The sequence below is a fragment of the Sinocyclocheilus grahami genome, unplaced genomic scaffold (assembly GCF_001515645.1).
Source record: "Sinocyclocheilus grahami isolate Dianchi unplaced genomic scaffold, SAMN03320097.WGS_v1.1 scaffold16.1, whole genome shotgun sequence".
Lineage (NCBI taxonomy): Eukaryota > Metazoa > Chordata > Actinopteri > Cypriniformes > Cyprinidae > Sinocyclocheilus > Sinocyclocheilus grahami.
The window spans coordinates 2,651,127-2,677,147 of record NW_015505195.1 but is presented as its reverse complement, the minus strand read 5'-3'; the positions used below and the strand labels follow the sequence as shown (position 1 = coordinate 2,677,147).

At 39.6% G+C, this 26,021-nt stretch overlaps 1 protein-coding gene and 1 long non-coding RNA gene across 3 annotated transcripts in view; both read left to right on the top strand.

The window, feature by feature from the left end:
• The first annotated feature begins 1,915 nt into the window (after positions 1-1,915).
• The window catches only part of LOC107549863 (E3 ubiquitin-protein ligase RNF220-like), a 41,058-nt gene continuing 16,952 nt past the window's right edge, over positions 1,916-26,021 (top strand). The window contains exon 1 of the mRNA XM_016231043.1: positions 1,916-2,540. Coding sequence (XP_016086529.1) covers positions 1,916-2,540 — 625 coding nt within the window. The remainder of the gene's footprint in view (positions 2,541-26,021) is intronic.
• Positions 10,390-15,096, top strand: LOC107550374 (uncharacterized). 2 transcript variants are annotated; one of them, XR_001604653.1, is made up of 4 exons: positions 10,390-10,458; positions 10,541-10,815; positions 12,714-12,808; positions 14,938-15,096. It is a non-coding gene; the product is annotated as an uncharacterized lncRNA (long non-coding RNA). The 2 variants fall into 2 exon arrangements; XR_001604654.1 differs by lacking the exon at positions 14,938-15,096 and adding an exon at positions 13,136-13,171.

Below are 26,021 nucleotides of genomic sequence, written 5' to 3'. Positions count from 1 at the left end.
TCGGACAGGGAGGTGGAAGATGGTAAATTTAAAGTTAAGAGAGCGGGACGGGCTGAAAGGAAAGAGAGAGAGAAAGAGAGAGAGAGAGAGAGAGAGAGAGAGAAGGAGCGCGCGCGTGGCGGTACAGTGAGCGACTCGCCAGCGTTAACAGAAGTGCGCTCGGATCGGATGTTGACACAACACGCGCATCTGTATAATCTTTGTCACTAATCCGCTCAACTCCTTAAACCACCGTGATTCTTTTCAAAACCGTAAAAAAAAGTTATTTCAGTCATTGGCGAACTCTTCTGACCGGCATCACCTGCGTTCGAGCTTGGATAAAACAAGTTTGATGTCCGACTGAGATGATAAAGATGTTTGACTACATTATTGTGAGTATTACAATGAGTGTTTACTAGGCTATATTTAACTAATGTGATATTTTTGGGCAATAAGCCTATGTTTTCGCAAGTCTTTCTTGTTGAGTTATGCGAGATGTTTAGTTTTATAAGGATCAGTTTTATTTTGTTGTTGTCGTATGCTAAGCACTATTAGTGAACTTGTCCGGAATGCACTAAAACTTTGATCGCAAGATGTATCAAATTTATAATTTTTTCAAGAAAAGTTGTATGACATAACTTTTCTTGCACAATTACATTTTTTCAAAGAACTGACTAACACCTGTGACCTGAACAATTTATAGCACCTTCAAGTCAGAAAGTTGCATAAATTTAACATCTGACAGCAACCGAATGGTAATATTTAGATTGAATTTAGTCTAAAGCAGATTTCAGATTCAGTATCACGTCTTAAAGGCAATATTTAGAAGCTTTGTTCACCGTTTTGAAGACAATCACTCACACCGCTTATGCGAACTATTGTAAAAATTGTTTTGTACTTGAAAAAAAAAGTGTTGTACTTGTTTTAAGTATATTATAAAAACAATGACAGGCACAAATAATAAATTGCCCCATATGTATAATTAATTAGCATTTGAATTAAGTTTTAAAGTTTTTTTTATTATTTAGAATTTATTTATTATCATTGTTATTGTTGTTAGGATATATAATTATTACAAATAATAATTATTATGATAGGCTGTTGTTGGGCTATTGTTGTTGTCTTTAGACACGCAATTATTATCAAATGACCGACAGTGTATAAAAATAGCTCGTTATTTAAAACAATATATTCGGTATTTAAATTGATATAAAAATGTCTAGTTACATTTTTGTATGCATTTAAAATTAGCAATGCAAAAAGTTCACTAGCATCATGATTCTTAAGCTATTTAAAGTGGGATTTCCAAACACAAAATTAAGAGTAATATTAAACATAAGCTACAGGGAAGTGTAGAGCTATTTAGAACAGCAGCTCCAGCACCATACATGAGACAGGTAGTCTAAACAAGAATAAATGAAACTTATCATTTTATGTAGTGATTTTTTTATGCATTTTACTAAGATAATTTATTTAGCATCAATTAGCTCACCCTTTGTTTTTCTTTACATTAGGGCTATAGGCTATTAAAGGACAGGCTACTTCTGTAAATATCATCTTGTTGTTTAAATTCACACAATAATATTCGTCCTGCATGCACTGTTAGGCATTTTTTAAGGACTTATTTGTGGTCTACTTATTCTAGCCACTAAATGTTTCTTTCGCAGTCATGTGACAGTTTTTTTTTTAAAGAAAGAAAATGACTGCATGAAAATATAGACTTTAAGGAATGTCTGCCTGTTTACTTAACTGCTTTTCTTTTGACCACCAGAAGTTGTGTTTTTGGGTTCAACATTTTTTTTTAATCTTTTTGCAAACAGGTTTCCGTCACAGAATGAGTGATCTGTAAGGCTTAAGTCTATAAGCATTGAGTCAAGTGCTCTTCAGGCCTCTTCATCACATTACACTGAGTTTGAGTGGACACTTTATTGCTCAAATGGACCTCCATCGGACAGCCTTTAAGATGGAGAACTCCTCCTACATGCCCAGCCCGCTGACCTCCCCTGCCCTCATGGTCCTGGCATCAACAGCCGAGGCTGGACGAAATGCCTCTGTACCCTGCCAACCCCCTCGGCCGTTTGGAGTGCCGGTAACTTTGGAAAAGGACATGCACCTCCCGTTCCCCAGTGGCTCATACTCCTTCGCCTCCATGTATCATCGGCCAGGAGGCTTTCCTACTCGAGACTTTCCCACCCCTCTACTCCACCTTCACCCACAGTTTGCTCCACCCAATCTGGACTGCTCACCTCTGGGTATGCTCAACCACGGAGCGGTGGGGGCCTTCCGGCCATTCTCCTCTACACCTGAGGAGCGTGATGCAGGGGCTTACCAGTCTGCCTTCCTCCCTGCCAAGCGCTTGAAGGGCTGTCTGGAACCAGAGGCATCACCCCACCTCCGCTACACAGATGTGGAGGGAAAAGATTTTGACTTTGGGGGTGCTCATGTCCCTACTGGTTCACCAAACACCCTGAAGATAGCTGAGGATGCTGGGAAGAAGCTCTTTGGCTTGTCTGGGCTGTTGGCAGAGGGTTCATCTGGCCCAGAGGAGCACAAAGAACCAAGTAAGTATATCAGATCACATGAGATTCTTTGCCAAGGGCGGATTATGAAATAAATTACTTTTATTGGCCGATACACTGGTGCAGCTCTAATATATATATATATATATATATATATATATATATATATATATATATATATATATATATATATATATATATATATATATATATATATATATATATATATATATATATATATATATATATATATATATATATATATATATATATATATATATATATATATATATATATATATATATATATATATATATATATATATATATATATATATATATATATATATATATATATATATATATATATATATATATATATATATATATATATATATATATATATATATATATATATATATATATATATATATATATATATATATACTGTATATATATATATATATATATGTATATAGTTTGTTTTGAAGATTTATATTTTTACATAAATTATATATTTTTAAAAAAATTTAATATATTTAATTATTTATTTATTTATATATGTTTATAATATTAAATTAAATATTAAAATTTTTAAATAGAATTGTGGGGGTCTTTTTGCCTTTTATTTATAGGGCAGTATAGTGCAGACAGGAAAGCAGATGTGAGAGAGGAAAAGGGAGAATGGGATTGGGACAGCAGCCTAGAGCACTTATATGTCCTGAGCATGTGCAAAGCTCACTGCTTCACATCTCTAACATGTCTACCTTATTTTTTTATTATTATTAAATAATTATTGGTGCTATTGGAATGTTTTTAACAATATACTCATTTATACGGGACTGCCAAAGAGGAGACTAATATCTGCAACTATTTTATGCGTGACTTTCTGAAAACTAAGTTTTTTGTATGAGTTAAGTGTAACTTACAGCTCCTGATTTTCTTATATAAGTCCCATGCAGTCCACAGATAAATGCCAAAAGTAGGCCTAGTCTACCCAAGTAGGCTATAACCGGAATAAGTACTGAATCACGAACAAATGTTCTTGAGATGACAAAGGCGAAGGATTCGCAAATCTCTCCGCTCCAGACAACTTGTCAATGATAACGAGCAGGAGATGCTGCTCGGCAACCGCGTCGCTGAGTGCGACACCTCCAGCTCAATATCACCCCCACGCCATCCATCCTGATTTGTTGACAAATGAGTGGGAGAGAGTGTCAATCTGGGCTGTAAGGAGAAGGTGGCTCCTCATTACCTTGCTCTGTAATTGGCCACCGAAGCGAAGGACCCCACGTTCGTGCCGTGCGGTGGGACAGGGAAAAGAGACGCTCAAGCTTAAATTCATAGGACATCAGAACTCCTCGTAGGGGTGGAGGGGTAGAACCTGCAACATGAAAGACACGACAGAGAGGGCCGATGAGCCACGCTATATCAGAGACGAATGTCAATAGGAAAAATAATGACTGACTTTGACAGGTAGAAGAGATATTGTAGGGAAAAAGAGCCCTACATCAAGGTTCTTTTAGAAAAGTTTTCACTTCATCTAGAAGTGGGTTACCGACATGCTCCTTTTTGAATGCGTGGATAGACCGCATATCCGTACACCTCAATACACAAAATTATACTTGGTTGTGTATGTGAGTGTGTACTGTATATGTGTACGCATGCAGTTGCATATTGGGCCATACTGTCCTTTCAAAAAAATTTGTGTTTATATATATATATATAATATGATAATATGATTTATTATATTAATTTTTCTTTAAGATTCAAAAAGAGTTTGTGTGTTTAAAAAAAATTATCTTTAACATAATTAGTAACATAATTAGTAAGTATGGGTGTTGCAGTATGCTTGAGAATAATTTAGGTTCATGAACTGTAAATCAGAGTTTAGATACATGTGGCCTGATAACCGGTACACAACCTCTCACACATGCTGTTGTGTCATTAGAAAGAGATCTGTCATTTGTCTAATATCTGACCCTTTGGCCTTGACTCTAAGAACTGTGTTATTTCAGTGCTTGTCTCTCAAAAATGTTCAAAAGGACAGAGTATCCTCACAGCTGTTTAAACAGTTAGATATTTTATATTCTTTTCGAAGGACAGATGTATACACTGGGCCGAATCATGTTTATTTTCCTTAGGGAGGCATTTAAAAAAAAAATTGTTAGGAGCTGATGAGAAATAAAGAGCAACAGTAGGTAAATGCCTGCTGCTGTCTGGGCCTAGGCAGTGTGTGCTTGGCATAAACTTTGCCAGTTCATACAGCATGGTCAGACTCAGAATGTAAGTGACTTGCTTTTCGCTGTTTACAGAGCTGTACCTGGGTTTCTACAATAAGTTTATGTATTAATGCTATTCCCAAAGTCTCTTGACAGAATTTTGTGGATGCTAAAGGAAAAGAGGTGGAAGACATTTTTTTTTTTGTCAATGGGGTAAGCATTGGCTAGAGATGGAATGGAATTAGTAAGGAATTTTGGGTTCAGTATAGAGTGTCCCTTCTGTGTGAGTATATGTATATATGTACATATTTACATATGTATATATACGTCAGTGCATATGACTATATTCAGTGAAATATGTATGTATGTACAGTGGAGAAAAAAAGTATTTAGTCAGCCACCAATTGTCTATATATACAGTACTGTGCAAAGGTTGTAGGCACATTAGATGCTTTGCAAAGTATTTTTTGTATTGTTTTCTTTAGTGTGCCAGTAAAATACCAGGAATACCAGTTTAAAATTTCTAAATTGATTTACAGTTCGTTTTAAAATATAGTAATCCAGTAAGATTTTTGTATGAACAACTGTCTGTCTATTTATCTGTCTGTCTATCTATCTGTTTCTCTCTCTGTCTGTCTATCTATATTACACAGGATAAAAATCTTCAGTGATGGTGGTGGCAAACATCAGGTTTTCAGTATGGCGGTATGTTTAGGTTTAGTTTAGGATCATATATTGTATCAGTACCACTCAATCATCAGCAGACTCTCAGCAGAAACCGTTAGTATTATAAGCCTGACAAAGTGAGTTTCACGTTCTTGCAATCAATTACATCGAAGTTGAACATGTGTTGAAGTTATGTGTTAATCTGATCTAGTGCCCTTTCTGTTAGACGTGTGATCAACGAATGTGTATAAACAGGTGGAAATACATCTGAGCTCTGTAGCAATTGTTGTTTTAATAAAGAAGATGGTCTTAAGTTAAGTGTTTCATTGTAATACAGGAGTGCCATTCTGCTTTGGAGGGTTTTCCCAGGAAACAGAGCTGTCAGTGTTTGGAATTCTGGTTCCAATTGGTTATTTGGACCATCCTGCCAGTTTATCTGGGGTGATTCAGTGATTCACAGGCAGAATGACAGTTTTATCATTTAATCTATTTGTTGAGTATTCTCTCTGTGCCAGAGACCACTGTAAGATGTCTGGTTTTCATTGATGTTGGAAATTACATGGATCACCTCATTCACAGAGAGAGACAGAGGCAAACAAAAGTCAGAAGATATAAAGCTTATCAGTGGGACAGTAACAGCTCCACTGACTGGTGCTAATTTATAACCCAAAAAAGGCCTCTGTTTATTGCTGCTTATTAGTACAGATGAACCGTGATAAGCAGCCAGCTAATACAGCCAAGATGAAGGTGCACATCGCCTTACCCTGTTGGGTTTGACTTTATTGCCTGGGGGTGGTGAATTGAATTTGCCATTGTAAATATTAAGTTGTTTGTTTCTTATCATACAGCGGGTATATCACTAATCCCCATGATCAAACCTGAATGGCAGAGGAGGGTCAAATTATAAATCTGCCCAGATCCTAAAAATGTTATCACTGCTTTGCCTGCTATTCCCTGTGTGCCAAGAGAAGTTGATTCTTGTCTCTATGGCAGTACGGCCTTTATGAAGCAAAGTGATTGGGCGGCCTAATTAAGGGTGCCAGTAAGAGACAAAAAGAGCATATGTATGAGCTACAGCTGGCAGATGCTGTAAAATATTGTTCATTGTGAGAGTTGCAGATGGACTGTATTCAACTGTCTGCCATAGAGATCATAAATCTGGGAAGATTGTCCAGCAGCCTTAGTGTTGCATTGATCTACTGAATGTTCCTCTCATCCTCCCTCTGTCCCTAAGATTAGAGGTTTGCTAGGGCCATATTGATATTTAGTTGTTACATATAATAAAATATGTAAAATATATGATGATCTAAGTTCTGAAGTGGGGAAAAGTAAGTGACAGTGCGATAACTGTATATTTCTAGAATTTATTGACAAGCAGGTTTTGCAAAAAAGTCTGATGTTATATTAAGTTGTTTTATTATTCATTTATTTTTTGTATATAATAAATATAATATAATATAATATATTTGATGTACATAAGTGTGGAATTTATATATTTTTGCAGGTGAAAACATCTTGTAAAAAAAAAAAGTAATTTACTTTCAGTTATTCTGTTTGATGTTGAATGAGGCTAATTTGATATTTTGTCTCCCACTGCTGAAGTAGTTTATTCTCCTAATATTCTCTTAAGTTTGAGAGCTTTCATCCTGGTTGGGGACTTGACGTTCTTTTCTTGTTTTCTTCCTAATTCATCTTCTCCGGATGGAAGGAATGTGAATTAGAGGGGAGGTCTGTGTACCACCCATACTGTCTTCAAACAAACTCCAGTCAGCCCAGCTCAGTTATTACGTAGGCGGTGTTTAGTTACTGGATTTTTTTCTGCTTAATTTGACAATTAAAGGGGTCATATGACGTTGCTAAAAAGAACATTATGTTGTGTATTTGGTGTAATGCAATGTGTTTATGCAGTTTAAGGTAAAAAAACACATTATTTTCCTCCTCTATGCCCCGCCTTATTGTTGCTCCTCTATGCCCCGCCTTTCTGAAACGCGTCGATTTTTACAAAGCTCATCATTCTGAAAAGCGAGGTTTACGCTGATTGGCCAGCTATCCAGTGCATTGTGATTGGCTGAATACCTCAAGCGTGTGACAGAAATGTTACGCCCCTTACCATACTGTGATGCCATGTCCCAGCGCGATGAGACAACACCAATAAAACCCATTACAAATGAGGCATTTGTTGCATCCAGTGGGGACTGATTATAATGACTTATACTGTCTTTTTACGCGTTGCATTTCGTATCGCGCCGCGTAAACAAAACCATGTCTGCATTTGTGATCGGAGAAACGACAAACAACAAGCGCTACTCTACACTGCTCAAAACTTGTGTTTGAATCGTCAGTGGCAAATTCTTTAAATATAAAAAACTTACTTACAGGGTGTGAGTCAGAAGCGCCGGACTGTCCTTGCAAAGTTGGAACTGCCCCACTTTATAGAAACAATCTTTGTGCACAGACACACTACTCTGCAGGTTCAGGAAACAGTCCTCCATAAAATGCGCTGCACACATCTGAATATTTGGGTTGAACAAAGGGCCTGTAGGCCCATTACTGGCAGGATCAGCATGCTTGTCGTCTGAGGGCTTCACAGACTCTGGGGGCTCTAGTTAAAGCAACGCTACTCCACCCAGGGCTTTTATGTGTTATTGGGAACGTGAGACAAATAAAATAAGGGCTTTAGCCCCAGGAGCTCAGTCAGAGCTACAATAACAATTTCTCACACCCCATTATTAACAAATTTCTGCACCTTTCTGCAAATCAATTACAGAATCTTTTTGCATTTTGATTTGGATTGTATTTGAGTTAATTAATATGATTATTAATTAATACAATTTTATAAATGCATATGTCATTATTTGCTCAAAAAATCCCAAATGAAGTAATTCAAGGACATTATATAATTGTAGCCTTGGAAGTTAATATATCTTTTGTTTTATTTCCATCCATCTGTTTTTGAATGCAAGGACATGACTAAATTGAGTGTTACAGACAAGAGAAAATCTTAATTAAATGCTGTTTAAGAGCAGTTTGGACTTATTTAGGCAATAGACAGCTCTGAAGTACATTGACACTGCACCTGATTGACCAGCATTGTGTGTGCCAAAGCGGCCCTCTTTGATCTCACATCAAAGAGCGGCAGCAAGAAGACTTGAAGCACGTGGGGCAGGCCAAGGTGGAGAGGGAGGGCAGCAAAGACTGTCGATTGCTGGCTCAGTACAAAACAGCACATCTCGAGTCCCATGAGTCCACAAATCAGTCAAGCAAATGCAGAGGGCAGAAAGGGCAGAATGTGGGTTTAAATAGTCATCACAGAGGGCCAACAGAGTCAAAGACAACAGACAGACGATGGCTTGACATCTGCTGCTCTGTCTACCTGTCTCACTCTTACTTACTGTCTCTACTTCTCTGTCACACTGTGTCTCTGTACATCTCTTAAATGTGTATGCTATTCAGTTTAAGAGCATGTGTGCAGCCTTGCATTAAAGCAGCAATCGAAAACATGATTGTTTAAAAACGGCAATCAGATTTTAGATTTGTTCATAATTGTTTCTGTGTACAAAGGTCTTTAGAGAGCACAGTGTTGTTTCTGTGAATGACCCTTGAAACTCAGTCCACCTGTAGGGCCTCTAACATCTGGGGCTATCATTAGTGACTGATGCTTGGCTGATGTTTGTAATAGTATCCAAATGGCAATTCAGCCTTTTTACACAAGTCACACTAAACACACAGCTGGCTCACCACAAACCACACTTGAACTGCGTTTTAGAGGTTTTTCTACACAATATTGAAAAAAGATGACACACGCCACTTTTTTGTACGTGTAATGGAGTAAATTGGTTTCACTTACTCCTGAGCTTTAAATTAAAAACATCATAAAGTAATGCTGTTTTAATACAAAGCACTGAGGGTTTGTAAGCTTTTCTCATATAATAGAAGAATGCACTTTACAGTTCATATGGCTTGTATTTTACCAATTACTGTAATTGATCCCCAAAAAAGTAGGGACAATTTATTGGTACAACAATGGCTATTTGCTGCTATAGATTCTTTTTTTTAGTATCTATATTTCAGTAATAAATTTAACCTAGAATAAAAAGTGGCTCATTTTAAACACATCAGTTGTCTTAAACTAGGGTTTTTGGCCTGTCCATTCTCAGAGGTCTTGATCTTCCCGATTTTATCTAACAATTAACATCGTAAAACAGCATTATAATTGAATTTGTATATATTCATTTTATCAAAACACATAAATACCAAAAGCATAATATTTTGTAATATTTTAATATTTTGCTGGCAGCATACATTTCTACTGATTAATTAATAATTCATAAATAATAAATAATTTTTTTTTTGGTGAAACGGGAAATTATCATGCACAATTAAATATCCAGTATCCAGTATCCAGTACACTATTAAATGTAATATTTAGCAAAGCTCAAAATGAATATCCATTTTTATGATGATGTGATGGCTAAATTCCCCTTTTAAATTTTAAAACCTTTTTATTTATATTTTGACACCAGTGCCTTTCACAATTCAGTGTTATGAAATGTCAGCTATGATTTCAAAGCCTTCATAACATTAAATACTTCATTCTGTGGTTTACAGAATTTAATTGTTGACCCTTTTGCATCTTGGGATATGTGTGCATTTGTATGGAAGCATGAAAGAGCCTGGGGAAATATAGTTTAAAATCTATTGGGGATTTGTGTCATAACCATAAATCAGTCCTTTGCTAATTAGTAAGAAAACAACAGTCAAGCAGTATATAATGTTTTATGTGCTTCTTATGTTTTTTACTGCAGAACTAACGAGGGTCTGTGTCACAGAGTGGACAGGGAATTAGCCTGAAAGATGGCTGCTGTCCATAAGCTTCAGTGTTCTTCAGCTTCTGTTGCTTGAAATGCTCCTGATTTGCGTGTGGCAATTAGTATGCTAATTGGCCTAATTAGCCCATGGGACCACACAAGTACTGTGGCATTAAAGGGTTCAGCCTCATTATGACTCAACAATTCCCACGAGTGCAATCAAAAGGCCATCATATCCTCCAGAGCATATCTGTGGTTTTTCCCGGTGAACTTTTCTTGCTTAAACATGTTTTGTGTCGATTACTCTTAATCTGAATTTTATTTTAAAGTCTTGTTATGCTTTGTAGGCATTTGGGCAAGACCTTGTCCGAAAGGAGGAGAGTTTAACCTCATTAGCGGATACTAAGCGGGCATTCGATAGCTGCATCCTGAGCAGATGAGATGGAAGATTAAACTTTTAGCTCAAAGTGCCCTTACTGCTGATTTGTTTCATGACCTGATTGAACAAGAACAGAGACCTGTGGATCTATATCAGCTCAGCTGGCAGTGGCCTTTGTTGCTTCGTGCAGACACGGAGTATTGGCTTGTGGGATTGCTGGGGGATTGATGAGGGAAGGATGAGGTGAGCACACACGTACACACCCAGAGAATGACTTTGGCAGGCTGGGCAGATGAGGAGCATCGGCTATTGTGTTTACTCAGGGCTGTGTGAAGGCTTTGTATGTTTGGTTATCCTTGGCTAGGTGAATAAGGCCATGACCTGAAATAATGTCACCGGTTGACTACTATTTAAAAAGGTAGACAGACAGCACACACTGTAAATTGGAATTTGAATACATTACCTAAGATTAAAAGTACAATATAATGACACTTTCAAATAATAAGCCACAACATAGGGCATGAATACCTTTAAACAATTAAGTCATTTTCATCAAAAGGTCACTTATCCTTGAGAAAATTTTATGAGGTCATCTACATTAAACAACAGACATAATCTAAATTAAATACACAAAATATGTAATATTAAAAAATAAAACAAAAATACCATTATATACATACATTTTTTCTTATTATAACTTATAATAATTCTTATAATAGCTTAAGCTGAATCAATTTAGTACAATAATTGTAAGATCTGAGAAAATGGGTTTTATCTCCAGAGTTTTTCTTTTACTTCCTGTAATACTATAGAAATGAGTGATATAGTCAAATAATGTAATTTCCTGAATATCATAATTTTAATGAATGTTACTTTTTTGTAATGGGGAAAATTATGCAGTAACAAGCTAAATATGGAACCACAACTAAATATTATGCTTTTGATATTTATATTTGAAGGCGTTTTATCAGAAATGATATTGCTGTTTTATCATTTTAATTCTTAGATGCAGTCAAATATTTTTGTTAAATAATAGCTTATAAGTAATATTTAGTATTATTTAATATGTAGACTTTTAGTATCTAACTACATGGGTATATATAATATCTAGATATGTATAGGATTTGAGCCTCTACTTTTTTAAAATAAAGTCGGGCCAAGCACAAATGTACTGTCATCATACTTTAAAAAAGTGGCATAAAAATTACTTAATATATTTTTTCACCATTGCTGCATCAGTGACTTGTCAGTCTCTTGTATCTCAAACTTCATGGATTTACTGCCTCCAAGACAATACAGTGTGGCAGAAAACCCTGATTTGGTCGTGCCCCCTCCTCGCTCAGCATTACTACCCTCCACTCGTAAGCTGTCTAATTAGCCTTTAGCAACTTAATGAGCTGAACAATGCAGCGTTAGTGGAGCAACAAGCTCAGGGCATGGTAGTGGGTTGGGGTTAAGGATGTTTGGATGTTGTGCTGAACTGGTTGCCTGGTGGCTGTGTTCCCATTGGTTGCTTGAATTATGCCTTGCTCTGTGACCTTTCTCAGAGTGAAGTTTTATAGGGTGATGGTGTGTTGCTTTTGTTTGGGTTTTGGGCTTCATACACAAACCACAAACATGTTTCAGTAAGGTCAAATTCTTGCTATTAAAGTTTCAGTTAACCTTTTTATTTAGCAAAGTACTCTCACATAGCCTGACTTTTAAGAATTAAGTTTATTACACTTATGTTATTCTGGCCATGTAAAGCGACCAACCACCACAATTAAAAATATATATAGTTCTGCTCATGATGCAATTTGATGCAACTTACACAGAAGTTGCATATTAATGTATGCAATCTGATTGGAACTTGTTGAAGAGAGTGGGAGAGGAATAGATGGGTTTGTTGCATGTTGTTGCAACCGCAACAATGTATGTAATGTGTATATAATTGCATTTGTCAGTCAATGTGCCTCTAGGATTAAAAACCTAACCAAAAACCAAAGCCTTGCTGACTTATGTCTTACGTAAACTGTCTGTTTGAGTTAAGAACCATATTCCCAAGCATACATGGACGAATGCAGTCTAAAACACAGATGCTGTTTCAGCCCATAATGGGCTTCTAGACGTTCAAGATCAAGTCATGTTTTTCTGTGCCGCAGGAGCTCGTCTGTGTTAAACTCTCTTCAGACTGGGTGGCCTAGTCCTCCCACAGCTCCCACAGCAGGTGGAAACCAAGAATTGCTATTAAACGAAGGTCAGAAGACTGTCATTAATAACAAAGTGTTTGTGTTTTTTACCTATGTCATGAAAAAGCTACGTTGTATGGAATTAACCAATGTGAGGATCTGGGAATTTCTACACTGCAGTTGAAATGCTGTTAAAGGGATATTTCACCCGAAAAATAAAATTCTGTCATTATTTACTCACGCTTCATGTTGTTCCAAACCTGTATGACTTTATTTCCTCTGTGAAACATATAAGATATTTTGAGAAATGTTTTCTTCCATACAATGGAAGTCAACAGTAACCAAAACTGTTTGGTTACCAACATTCTTCACATGTCTTCTTTTGTGTTCTGCAGAAGAAAGAAAGTCATACGGTTTTGGAACAGCATGAGGGTGAGTAAGAGTTGAACACAGTATTTCCAGAATTTCTCAACCATCCATTCTTAGTCTTAAAAGCATAAATTGCTTTTCAGATATATTATTGATCACAGAATTTTTTATTTTCAATTATCCCTTTACAACGAAGACTGCTTTGCTTCTTTCACATATGCTTGTTTTCACATTTTCATGCATTTTTGCACCTTTGAAGTAGGAAGGGTCGCTGTTCAAAAAGTTGTTCCTTCAAATTTTCACAGAGTGAAAATACAGTGATTCCTTCTATGATTATATGATCATCAGTAGCACATCCTCACAATTAATTTCAAAATTTTCCTGGGATTTTAAGACCCTCAGACTATATCAGTGTTTTTAAACTAAAATTAAATGGACCCTTTTTTTTTAAACCTGAAACATTCACCCAATTATTTCTAAATCATTTCATCAGCTATTTCCTCTGTGGAGTGCAACCATACAACCATTTTGTCCAGTGTGTTTGGCACTGGTAGAGACTCCAGTGAGGCAGTTGTGTGCTTAGGCTGACTGTGTCTCGCTGGCTGACTCTGAACAAGCACAGGCCTGTTCTACCCCGGTGGCCAATAAAATGAGAAAATCAACCACTGTGCCACCATCCACAGGCCAGCCAGATAAATACACTTGTCTCTGTTTGAATGTGTGTCAGCATGGCTGTATCGATCCAGAGATTTCATCCAACTGTTCAAAGAGTGATACAGAAAATCATTAAAGGGATAGTTCAAGCAAAATGAAAAGTCCATCATCATTTGCTCATCATGACTTTCGTCTTTTCATTCAAGCTGCTCTTTTCCATACAATAAAAATGAATGGTGGATTGTTTTCAGGGCAAGATTTTCAGTGAATAACTTTAATTTCAAACTATCACATGACTTCAGAAGACTTTGAATATAACGATTAAATATTTTTATGATGGTTTTTGGAACTTGAAAGCCCCTGGTCACCATCCATTTTTCATTGGATAGAAAAGAGCAGCGTGAACATTAAACATAAACGTCGGTCATACGGGTGTGGAATGACATGAGGGTGAGTAAATGATGACAACATTTTCATTTTTCAGGGAACTATCCCTTTGATCAATTTCTAAATCCACTAATGGTGTTTTTTTTAAGTTCATGCCATTGCAGGTGTGCTTAATCAGGGTAATCTATTTTGCTCTTTCATCATTGGGTTATTAATTTTCAGAGTGCTTCCGACTTTTGTGAAAGCCCTGTTACCCTCTTTGAGGATCCTCTGATCACATCCTCCAAAAGCTGTCACAAAATCTGTATTATTCCAAAACAAGATCATCTTCAAAGCATCCCATGCTTTCTTTACCTTGTCAGGGTATCTGTATTTGACAGTAGTTGGCGAGAGCAAGGCTATCTGATCTTATCAGCATGTATGTGGGAGTTGGTTGCGTTAGATTGAAATGGATTATTAGGGTCTAACGGCCTCATTAGTTTGAGATGCTCACACCTGCTCCATAAGAATGTATTGAATGTGGGTGGGTGAGACATATATTCAGGCAAAATAATGACAATCATATGGTTATTCTGTATTTTTAATAACAAGGACATAGCTTAGCACTGTAGATATGAGATTGGTGACCAAACCATGCACAGCAACACTCAAAAATGCTTAAAAATGGATATTGAAGTCCTGTGTTTATGTATTAATATGGGTTTGTGTGGATTTAAGAATATTTGTGTATTTGGTTGTGTGTGTGCATTTCTAATTGTTTGTGTGTGTGTGTGTATGTGTTTTACAGTGAGGCTTAGTGCAGTGCAGCCCCTCAAGCTCAAGGTTTATGCGGTGTTAGCTGCCACTTCATTGACTCTCGACTGGCCCATTAGGCTTTGTGCAGACAGAGCTGTCTCAGGTGGAGAGTTGGGGTTTGGCCCCACACAAACACACACACTTATTTATATACACACACACACACACACACACACATACATATATATATATATATACACCAAATCTGCGTGTTTTTTATGTTTTATCCAAGGGCATTTTTTTTACCTTTTTAATAGAGGGCATTTTCCCTCTAATCTCATTAATACTTTCATTTCAAATTCTTACATTTGATCTATAAATTTACATACACAATCGGAAGCATTCAGATTGAGTGTATGTTTTTTTTTTTTTGAGCAGTGGCCTTTGAATCCAACATACAAATGTATTAAAATTGTATCTTATATATATATATATACACAGGGGTTAAATTGGGATTTGTTATGTGGGGGGGGGGGCTCTGTGGTATCGAGCTTTATATATATATATATATATATATATATATATATATATATATATATATACTGTATATATGTGTGTGTGTTTTGTGGTTAATGTGGCTGTATCTGCATGATTACCATCTGTATGACCACACATTAGCGTGTGATTACTGTCTGTATGACAGCTATCAGTGTGAATGCGGTCTATATGAATGGCCATTAGAGTGTGATTACTTAGTCATAGTCATAATCATTACTTAGACATAGTCTCAGAAAAATGGTTGCAGGAATCTAATTTTTCATCGTATCTTCAGATTTGACATAGAAACTCATGAGACATGTGATTTTCAACCCATTACTTTTCTGGATTGCTCCAGGACTGATTTCATGTATTTTTTTATATGAAATAAAAAACTCTTACATTTGATCTATAAATTCAATTATAATAATGTGATTATCTATACGTTATCATGTACACTGAAAAATACAACTGCATTAAATACTATTATGAGATTCTTTTAAATATTTTTGAATATACAAACAAGAAATGATGGTGGAAATGATACTTTTCAATGAAATTAAAATGCCAGTAGGTGCCAGTAGTGAGCGTTTAATGAGTGAGTCATTGAGTCGTTCGTTCAAATGATTCGTTCAAACGGCAGATTCATCAGATGTTTATGCATGGGCTAATGAAACTTTGACTAAACCGATTTGTTCAAAACACGGAATCAATCAAATTAATCAGCTGTTTGCTGTGACGTACGCTGTGTTCCACCTAAAATGAAAGTGACCTAATATTATTGTATTTGCTTATTGAACTGTTTATAGAACTATTAAACAGTCGTAATGGTGAAAACGTTATGTGATGTTGCCTAACTAACTGTATTTTAAATATAAAAACTTTAAATTTTGTATTTTTACCTCAGGATGCTGAGTGTCTTAGTGTTGCGCGTTTTGATTTCTCCTGGAGAGGTTGCGTTAGCTTCGCCTCAGCATCACAACCTTATTCCGTCAATAGATGTATTATATACAGTAGCTATATCCACTATTCGGCACTTGCTCTAAGTGTAATAAAATCAGAATAATACTTGTGTTTTGGTGTTTACAACGTTATTTTTGGTTACTGACGTTTTAATCGTGTTAATTGTGACTTGAAATACTGAGACAGTATTTTCTCGTATAATGTGCTACAATAATATTAGTTTTATTTTACAGACTAACAATTTTATTTTATTGATCTAGGTTAATGTTCATTTATAAGTATGCTTTTAAATGCATTTTGTTGATCTAGGTTAATGTTACTTTATAAGTATGCTATTGATTATTGTTAATTCATGTTTGTTTATAATCGTGATAGATGTTCATTTATACCAGTTGACGTAAAAATTCATTGGTAACTATAGAAATTAACTTTAAAAGAATCGTTAGTTCAAGATACCTAATGCCTTAACTAATCTTAAAAAAATTATATTGTAAAAACTATATTGTAAAGTGGTACTTTGATCATTAAATTGAACAGGTTTTGTAGGTGAAGAAGTGTTTATATAAATCAATGTGGCATAAATTTCTTTAAACTCCAAATTATTCCATCACTATTTCAAAATTTGTTTATAAATAATTTAAAATGTATTTAATTAATTAATTCATTCATTTATTTTAGTTCATATCTGCTCTTTCCCTTGGTGATCTTATGGTTGTAACCTTTTTTCCCCCACTTTTTAAAATTGTTTCAAATTATTTAAATTAATGCTCCCCCAACCATACAGAGTACAAGCGGTTTGATGGATGGATTAATTAAGTTTGTTTGAACACTAACAAAAACTTTGTACTTTTCAAATTTTTTTTTAAACATTCCTAGATGCCACTAGTGCCCTCCTCAACAAAATGTTACATGATAATCTTGTACATAGACACATGCACTCATATACTTGCACATACAGGCTTGGGAGGGTTACTTTAAAAGTGTATTCTGTTACAGTTACAAATGAAATTAATGAAAAAAAGTACTCAGTAATGTAATCCAAGCACCACAATATGAAAGTAAGGTAATCTGATTACTTTTGGATTCCTTCAAGGTCACATTGTAAATATAGTCAAGTAAAAGCAATATCATCAAAAATACTAATATTTATTATGGATATGATGTAAAATATAAACTATCTGATGCATATTATAAAATATTTAAGAAAATGCCATCTATGCTGTAACTAAATGCTCTGCTCATATGAAACCAGAACACAACAGAAACAGAAAAAATACAGAATACAAATATGAATTTTTTTTCCTCAAGCAAATATAATAAAAACAGATGCACTGAATTATGTTAACATTAAACAATGCTAAACTATTGTAGGATTCAAAATTATTCAAAGTTTAATCCTGTGATGTATTCTGTTGGCAGCATTTGGCATATCTAATGAAAGACTAAATGTGCATTCAAACTTTTCCTTCAGTTAAAACTCATTGGTTTGTAACGAAAAAAGGGGACTTGCTCCATGTGGTCATCGGACATTCTGCTTCCACATCGTGTTAGTACATGTCCATATCACTTCGCTAAATGATTTCAGTCAGCCTATTTCAAAGGTCTTTACAGGAAAATAACCAAAACCCATAACGACATTGACCGATCAAATATTTTAAACAATAGGATAAAAATTATGAATTATATCCTTGTTTTTCAAAATGACGTTTTATTATGAACGGAAAACTCTCTTTCACCTGCTCTCACTCCTATACAGACACACACAAACAGTGCTACAGACACACACCCGCAGAGAAACGTCTTGTTAGCACTGCTCTGATGATTATATCAGTAAAATAGTTTAGCAACTTAAAAAGCTATATGGCATTTCTCACTAGCGGGGTAATAACGGCGCTGTTCTTGAAGCAGCTGAACGTCTCGGTTACGTATGTAACCCTCGTTCCCTGAAGGAGGGAACGGAGACTTCACGTCGAGGACCGACGAATTGGGATCTCGCTTAGAGGGACCAATCTACTTCGAGTGTAAACTAAACGAGCCAATGCACATTGGCATGTGATTATTGCATCCAGCTGCTGCTGATCACAGCGTGAGTATAAGTAGGAAGCAGATGCAGCGCATATTCAGGTTTTCGCTGAGGAGCCGAGCCGGTGACCCGGCCGCTCAGTGGAGGTACAGGAACTGTGGCGACGGGACGTGACGTCTCCGTTCCCTCCTTCAGGGAACGAGAGTTACATACATAACCGAGACGTTCCCTTTCAGTCGGTCACTCTCGATGTCACGTCGGCGGACCGACGAATTGGGATCCTACCAAAAGGCCACAGCTACCGCCCCTTCCAGTGTCCTGTGGAAGCCACCTGCGCCCCTAGTTTTTGGCGTAGGCCAGGGCTTCTTCACAAGAGGACCAGCTACTGCTGCAATGGCACTACCCAATGAGTAAGACTGGATAACACTAGGAAAACGTACCCGTCCTACTTGGAACAGGGGCGTTACGGAAGCTCGAACCTTCCCGAAGGAGGTTTCGGAAGCAATACACATATGGACATCCCTTAGGTGCATATGGAAGAATGGAGGTGATTGAACCCTCTTGGAATGGCAGAAGTCTGCCGGGGAAACACGGGCTCAAGGCTATACCGTGGACTTTACACATATGAGATCCACTTAGGTCTTACATATGGAACCCAGCCTCCTACCGGTTCTCGAGGATTCAGCGAGTGAAGGCCTGGCGCCGGACGCTCCGCCACGTCTGGCTGCCGAGGGGACGGAGGAACTCAACAGGGTCTGCTGTATGGACTCTCTGGAGTGGTTTTGCAAGCCGACCCGAAGCCGGGGCCCCTCAGTGCTTCTACCCGTTTGAGGTGAGAACACAGGAGGATACCGGCTCCACACGAAGGCTATAGAATCTAGCGAATGTGTTAGGGGTCGCCCAGCCCGCAGCCCTACAGATATCTGTCAGCGAGGCGCCACGAGCCAGCGCCCAGGAGGATGCAACACCTCTAGTGGAGTGAGCTCGCAACCTGAGCGGGCAGGGCACACCCTGTGCCTGATAAGCCAGGGTGATGGCGTCCACTATCCAGTGGGCCATCCTCTGCTTTGAGACGGCATTCCCCTTCTGCCGGCCTCCGTGACAGACAAAGAGCTGGTCTGAGGTCCTGAAGCTTTGCGTCCGGTCTACGTAGCACCTTAAGGCTCGGACGGGACAGAGCAAAGCTAGGGCTGGGTCTGCCTCCTCCGAGGGCAGCGCTTGGAGGTTCACCACCTGATCCCTGAAGGGAGTAGCGGGAACCTTGGGCACGTAGCCGGGCCGGGGCCTCAGGGTTACCTGGGAATCAGCCGGCCCGAACTCTAGGCACGAATCGTTGACCGAAAATGAGTGCAGGTCCCCTACCCTCTTGATAGAGGCCAATGCCAGCAGGAGCAAAGTCTTCATTGAGAGGAACTTCAGCCACCTGCGCCCCTACTTTTTGGCGTAGGCCAGGGCCTGCACAAGAGGACCAGCTTCTGCTACTATGGCACTACCCACTGAGTAAGACAGGAGCAAAGTCTTCATTGAAAGGAACTTCAGCTCAACCGCCTGCAAAAAGGCTCAAATGGGCCCTGCTGTAGTGCCGTGAGCACCAGAGTCAGGTCCCACGAGGGAATAGAAGGGGGCCGTGGAGGATTTAACCTTCTCGCCCCCTTAAGGAACCTGACGACCAAGTCATGCTTCCTCAACGACCTCTTTCTATGGGGTCGTGGTTAGCAGAGATTGCAGGGACATAACCTTTACGGGGGGAGGGAGACAGCCTTTGCTCCAACCCTTGCTGCAAAAAGGACAGCACAACTCTGATCGGACATCTTCAGGGGTTTTCTCTGCGAGAAGAACACCACTTAACGAACAGGTTCCACTTCAAGCGTAGGCGTGTCTCGTAGACGGTGCTCTCGCTGAAGTGATGGTGTCAACTACCTCTTGCGGTAGGCCACCTATCCCAAACCAGCTGGACCGTCTGGGGATGGAGTCGCCATTCTCTCGGGAGTGCAGCTCAGGACAGCTCGTCGGCTGTCCGGTTGAGCAGTCCAGGAATGTGAACAGCACGAAGCGACCTCAGATGCTTCTGACGCCAGAGGAGGAGGTAGCGGGTGAGTTGCGATAAGCGATGGGAGCGCAGACCACCTTGTCGGTTGATGTACGCAACGGTCGCTGTGTTGTCCGTGCGGACTAGTACATGCTTGCCTCGTAAGCGCCTTTGAGACGGCCCCGGGCAAGGTGCACTGCCAGCAACTCGAGGCAGCCAGTGCAGTTGGGGCCCCGTCCAAACCCCTGACACTGCAAGCCCGTTGTACGTGGCCCCCAGCCGGTGGTTGAGGCATCTGTGCAAACCACAGAATGCCTGGAGACCTGCTCCAGGGGCACTCCTGCCCGGAGGAACGCAAGGTCTGACCACGGGGTGAAGGTTTGGCGGCAGGCCAGTGTAACTTGGACCCGGAAGGTGCACCTTGGGACTCGGCCATGGAGCCAGTGCGGTCTCATATGGAGCAGCCCCAGCGGCGTGAGTGCCGCCGTAGCTGCCATATGCTCCAGGAGCCTCTGAACTGTTTCAGTGGGACCGCCATCCTGCTCTTACCGAGTCCCCTCCATACCAGGAAAAGAGATCCTCTGCGTCGGGGAGAGTTTGCTCTTTTCCCAGTTGACCCGAAGGCCCAACAGGCTGAGGTGTGAGAGCACCAAATCCCTGTGTTCGCACAACTGATCCCGAGACTGCTTCGTCGAGGTAGTTGAGAATGCGAATGCTCTGTTCTCTCAAGGGAACAAGGGGTACCTCCGTAACTTACGTGAAGACACGGGGCAACAGGGACAGCCCGGAGGGCAGGACCTCATACTGATATGCTCGTCCTTCGGACGCGAACCACAGCAATGGTCTGTGGTGTGGAAGGGTCGACACATGAAGTACGCGTCCTTCAGGTCGACCACTGCAAACCAATCTCGGGGACGGATGCACCCGAAGATGCGTCATGAACGGTAACCGGTGAAGGGCCCGGTTCAAGGCACGCAGGTCAAAGATTGGTTGTAACCCACCGCCTTTCTTGGGTACAATGAAGTAGGACTGCAACCTCCGCCCTCAAGACAGGACCATCGGCCACCTTCACTGTTGTGAAGCGGATGCCACTGAACTTGGGGGGGACGCCTACAGGTGTACCCGCAGTGGGGCAGCGCGGAAAAACGCAGGGACCCGGCCTGGGCGTCTCGTAACCGGTCCGAGGCGGGGTCTGGTGTGTGTAACACTGACCTGTGTTCAAGCAGAGGGTGCGTGGGTTGTCCGTTGGTTCGTCCTCCCGATTCGCCCACTGCTGCTCACTGGCGAGAGAGGAGGGTGAGTGTGATACGCACTAGATCGTCCATAACCCCCCGTCCCCTCTGGGGATCCAGAAATATAGGAATTGCTCTTTGTCGAGAATTTGGGTACCACCGACAGAGAGGTCAGTGGTGGAAAAAGATGAAAAGATTCTCCACCCGGCCCTCCTCCGGGGGAGGGAGGCCAGCCTGGGACACGGAGGCGTTCAAGAATCTTGTCTTGTCGTCTCGCGCATGTCAGCCAGTCACAGCCAGAAATGGCGCTCCTGGACCACCATAGTGGACATCGCACGGTCGAGTACCTACAGACCCGGGAGGGGAGGCTCCTCATGCACCTCCGGGAAGAAAGGCACAGAGGCGGGGCGCTGAGAACCAGTGCGGACCACCCCGAGAACCAATCGTGCAACCTTGAGGGCTCGGGACACGGTGAAAGTCTTCACTCGAGCCCTACCCCTACGGCGGCTCGGGAAAGCATAGCCATTATTTCTGGATCCGATTCAGGCATTGCTACAGTCCCGGAGGAGAGCAGCGCAGCCGAATCTTCCTCTCCAGAAAGCTCTGGCTCACCCTCCGATGCTGCAACCGACATCTGATCGTCGGGGGGAGCCTCGAAGAAACAGGTGGTACCCCCCGGGAGGGTCCAGCCTGCTCTCCGTCCGCCAACACGAAGAGCTCTCCAAGAGCACGCTGAACTTTTTTCGTTCAGTCTTCTTCTCTCAGTAGAGTAGTCAGGAGCAGAACGATGTGATCTCTCAGCTCTGAAGCGAAAAGCTGAATATGCGCGGCATCTGCTGCCTACTTATATTCACACTGTGATCAGCAGCAGCTGGATGCAATAATCGCATGCCAATGTGCATTGGCTCATTTAGTTTACACTCTAAGTAGATTGGTCCCTCTAAGCGAGATCCCAATTCGTCGGTCCTCCGACGTGACGTTGAGAGTGACCGACTGAAAGGGAACATAGTTTCGCTATTAGTAGAGACGCTGCTGCCGAACTCTGCTGAGAGACGCACAGACTCAGGTAATTCACACACGCTTAATCTCTCTCTCTCTCCCTCTCATAACTTCATTAATAATTGCATTAGTCTGATGCTTCGTGTCGTGGCCGCATCACCACCTTGGATCATTATTTTCTAATAATTCAACGACCCGTCGTCAATTATTTCTTACTAAAATTGTAATCCTGATAGTATTCCCAATTTATACAAAATGTAACTGTAATCTGATTACTTTCTTTTTTTGAAGTAACTGTAATGGATTACAGTTACCAGTTTTTTGTATCCTGATTATGTAACGCCATTACATGTATTGCGTTACTCCCCAACCATGTGCACATAGAAGGTATGTGTATACATAGACACTCATTCATTCACATTTCCACATTTGTACCCATGTGTTTACACACTCACACACACACACACAGGTGTAGTACAGATACTTTGTCTGTGTGGACCTCAGACAGGACTGTCTCTCTTGTCCTCTGGTTTGCAGGTGTGCGTCTTCATCTTGGCCAGTTTCTCAGTTTATTTGAAGTGTCTGCCTTCACAGCCCCGTAACTCCTGCTGATGAGTTCTTGGGGAGACCATAAAAAAGCAGCACCCACCCATCAAATAATGGGAGTTTATCTCAGAGGGGAATGATGGTCTATGACCATCACACCACAGTTTGAGTCATGACACAGGGATGAATGAGGGTTAATGGGTGTCATTAAAATATCATGCTGACTGCATCATATTGTTGTGATGTGTGCTGCGTAATTGTTCCTCCAAAGGCTTGACCTTACACAATCTTGTTCGTTTTCCCCGGTGTTATTTTCTTTTTGTCCTTTTCTCGCTTTCTTTTGAACACTCTCTCACACATAGCTCATCACTTGATCTGGCTGTCTCTGTTATTTAAGATTCCCTGAATGCTCATTAATTAAGCCTGTTGAGAAGATCTAGAGAATAATTCCCACCCTCAATATAAATTACTATCAAAATAACCTTTTGAAGAGACACACTGTAGCCCAGATTTCTGCTAACAACCTGCCCAAATCTACGGCATATTGATTTAGATATGTTGTGTTTATTTACAAGTAGATGCTCTTTTTAAAATAAACATAACAATGTCCTTCAAAAAAAAAAACTGCCTTAATGCACATGTTTTGAGATTTAGCACAGAGCTAGTTGTGCGTAGTCAGCTCTCTTGATTTTAAAGGATTGCATGCTTAAATATCTGCTTTTCTTGATGATCTGGACACACTGTATTGATTTTCTGGAGATGAGATGGAGAGCGGTGGTTACAGAGGTTTGTTAAAAAATCCTGTCTATTTTCTGTATGCATGTTATTGATTTTATTGTGAACGATTCATCCATGCCAGGGTTATAATATTTCACTAAGACTAAAAAAAAACAAACAAACAATAAATAAAAAATAAAAAATTTCATTACTTGAAATAAAATAAATGTTAACTGAAATAAAATAAAATAAATTAAATCTTATTAATTTTAGGTAATTGCCAAGTTTAACTTGAACTAAAATAACTAAAACTACAACAGAAATAAACATTTATAAAAACTATGTAAACATTAAAATAAATGATCAAAATTACAAATGACAAAATTTGCTAAAACTTTATGAAAACAGGAAATATAAAAATAAAAAACTAATTCACAACATTAGTGAAAACTTTTGTATCTTAATGATACTAAAATAATACTGATCCATGTACATGTTTAATTAATTCATTTATTTGAAATGTTTATTTATTTATTAATGTTATTATTTAAGTATTTATTTATTTAAAGTTTATTTATTTATTTATTTGAATTTGACCTCAAAATGGCATAGCTTAATCTTCTGGTGTTACTACAAACTTCTCTCTGGTGACGTATGCCAGACTTGTCCAATTAATTACTTTGCACAAACTCGAATTAATTTAGTCAATAACTGAGAACCCACCCTATATTTTTTACCCTATATTTAATACACCCTATATTTTTTTTCTTTTACAAAAAAAAAAAAATACATTTTCACTTGGATGTACTTAAAAATATGGAAGAAAAGAGAAGACTTTAGTTTCATTCCAAAATTTGTAAATTTGAAGATATTTCATAAGAGATTCACATGAGTCTGAGTTCAGTGAATCATTTGTATTGGTTGTCACTCACTTGTCTTCATGTAGAGCTGAACATGGTCTTAAATGTTTCTCCAGGGCTGAAATCTTTGACACAGCACACAGTTAAAGGCAGCAATCCGCTCTCTGGAGTGATGATTGCCACAGTTTTATCGAGCAGCTGTATAGATGTCTATCCCTCATCTTTATGGGGACATTTATGATGGGGGGATTTCCAAGACACTGATCACTCTCCTTTGTATCTGAGACCATAACCTACAGGACCAACCTAGAGTTTCATGCTTTTTGTGTGCTTCGTTGTTGTTTATGTTTTACTAAATATTGTTAATAATATACTGGAGAAGACATTTATATCTAAATCAAATATTTTCAGGTTCATTATACTAGCTGCTTTTCAGTTGTTGTTGCATAGTCATGCCAGTTCCCTTTCAGTCGGTCACTACGAGTCACGTCGTGACCGACGAATTGGGATATCACTTCGATAGACCAATCTACTTCGAGTGTAAACTAAACGAGCCAATGCACATTGGCATGCAATTATTGCATCCAGCTGCCACTGATCACAGCGTGAGTATAATAAGGCAGCAGGTGCAATGCATACCAGCTTCTCGCTTCGGAGCCGAGCGACAACATCGTTCTGCTCTGTTTATTTCGAGAACTACGAGTTCAGCACGCTCTCGGAAGCTTTCTGTGTTGGCGGGACGGCGCTTCAGCGGTGGTCGTTCCAGTGTCGAGTGGGTTGCGCACTTCAGGCTGCACTACCTCCTGTCGTGTTGCAAAGCGGCCATCTCCCCTGTGCGCCTCAGCACTAAAAGAGCATTTCCTAAAAAGAGCAAATTTCTCTAAAAGAGCTACACGGGTGCATCTTTATAAAGACGACGGATCGTCCTTATAAGGATGCCGTTTCACCCGTGCGTTTCTGGGTGCAGTCGTTACCTGGCACCGGGTGATGGTCACGATCGCTGTCTCACGTGTCTGGGCATTAAGCCCAGACTCCGCTACTCACAAGGGGGCGGAGTCCCGTTTCCGCTGCCGCGATCTGGGGTTCATTCTGGTGGAAGGCAGACGAGAACCACTTCCAGCAGTAGTGCGGGCAGTTTGAGGGCTACAGTGATGGCAAACCCCGCAGGGAACCAACCCTCTGGGGACCATCACTCCTCTTGCTCCTCCGATCCAGTGGAGCGACCCACGG